At 41.8% G+C, this 1,046-nt stretch overlaps 1 protein-coding gene across 1 annotated transcript; it reads left to right on the top strand.

The window, feature by feature from the left end:
* Window positions 1-411: 411 nt before the first annotated feature.
* Window positions 412-771, top strand: EMWEY_00056880 (XPA-binding protein, putative; the record flags this gene model as incomplete). Its single annotated transcript, XM_013480517.1, has 1 exon — window positions 412-771. One exon carries the CDS (start codon window positions 412-414, stop codon window positions 769-771), a length of 360 nt encoding a protein of 119 aa, XP_013335971.1.
* Window positions 772-1,046: the final 275 nt, after the last annotated feature.

Consider the following 1,046-nt stretch of genomic DNA (forward strand, 5'->3'; position numbering starts at 1 on the left):
GGTTTAGGGTTTAGGGTTTAGGGTTTAGGGTTTGTTAACAACCTCTTCTGTTACTTCCTTCATTTAGAGGAAGCTTAATCTAACCTTATAACTACCTAATAGACCTAAACAGCAGCAGCAGCAGCAGCAGCAGCAGCAACAGCAGCAACAACAGCAACAACAGCAACAGCAGCAACAGCAGCAACAGCAACAACAGCCGAAGCAGCTCCAGCAGCAGCTAGAGCAATGTTTAGGCCAAATATAAAAGCAGCAGCTGCTGCTAGTTCAGCAGCACAAGCTGCTGCTGCTGCAGCTGCTGCTGCTGGTCAATCACGAGCAGCAGCACCTGCTGCTGCTGCTTCTTCTACAGCCACAGAAACAGCAAACACTTCTTCGCTGCAGCAGCAGCAAACCCGCATGCAGAATACAAATATGCCAACAGCAGGACATGTCTCCAGCAGCAGCAGCAGCAGCAGCAACAGCAACAGCAGCAGCAGCAATGGATCTACACCCCTGCGTCAGCAGCAGCAACCCAACGAAGAGTACAACACAGCACCACCACCACCACCACCACGAGCAAATACAGCAGCAGCAGCAGCAGCACAAGCAGCAGCAGCAGCAGCAGCAGCAGCACAAGCAGCAGCACAAGCAGCAGGAGGAGGAGAAGAAGAAGAGGATCCATTAGGAGAAGAAAGAGCAGCAGCAACAAGAAAAGAAGGTCCTCTTGTTATTATTATTGTAGGGATGGCAGGAAGTGGCAAAACTACACTTGTTAAAGCTATGAGCGAGTAAACCCTAAACCCTAAACCCTAAACCCTAAACCCTAAACCCTTAAATATAACAATAACAACCAAATTGACCCTCATCCCTCCTCTTCTCTATATAAATAATAAATAATAAATAAATAAATAAATTAAATAAATAAATAAATAAATAAATAAATAATAAGAGAGTAAAATAAGAGATAAATATACATATATGTATATAGATAAAAATATATGTATATATACATATTTTTACGTATATATATGTATATATATGTATATATATATATATATATATATATA

This window comes from Eimeria maxima, genomic scaffold (assembly GCF_000499605.1).
Source record: "Eimeria maxima Weybridge genomic scaffold, Emw_scaff2012, whole genome shotgun sequence".
In the NCBI taxonomy this organism is placed as follows: Eukaryota; Apicomplexa; class Conoidasida; order Eucoccidiorida; family Eimeriidae; genus Eimeria; species Eimeria maxima.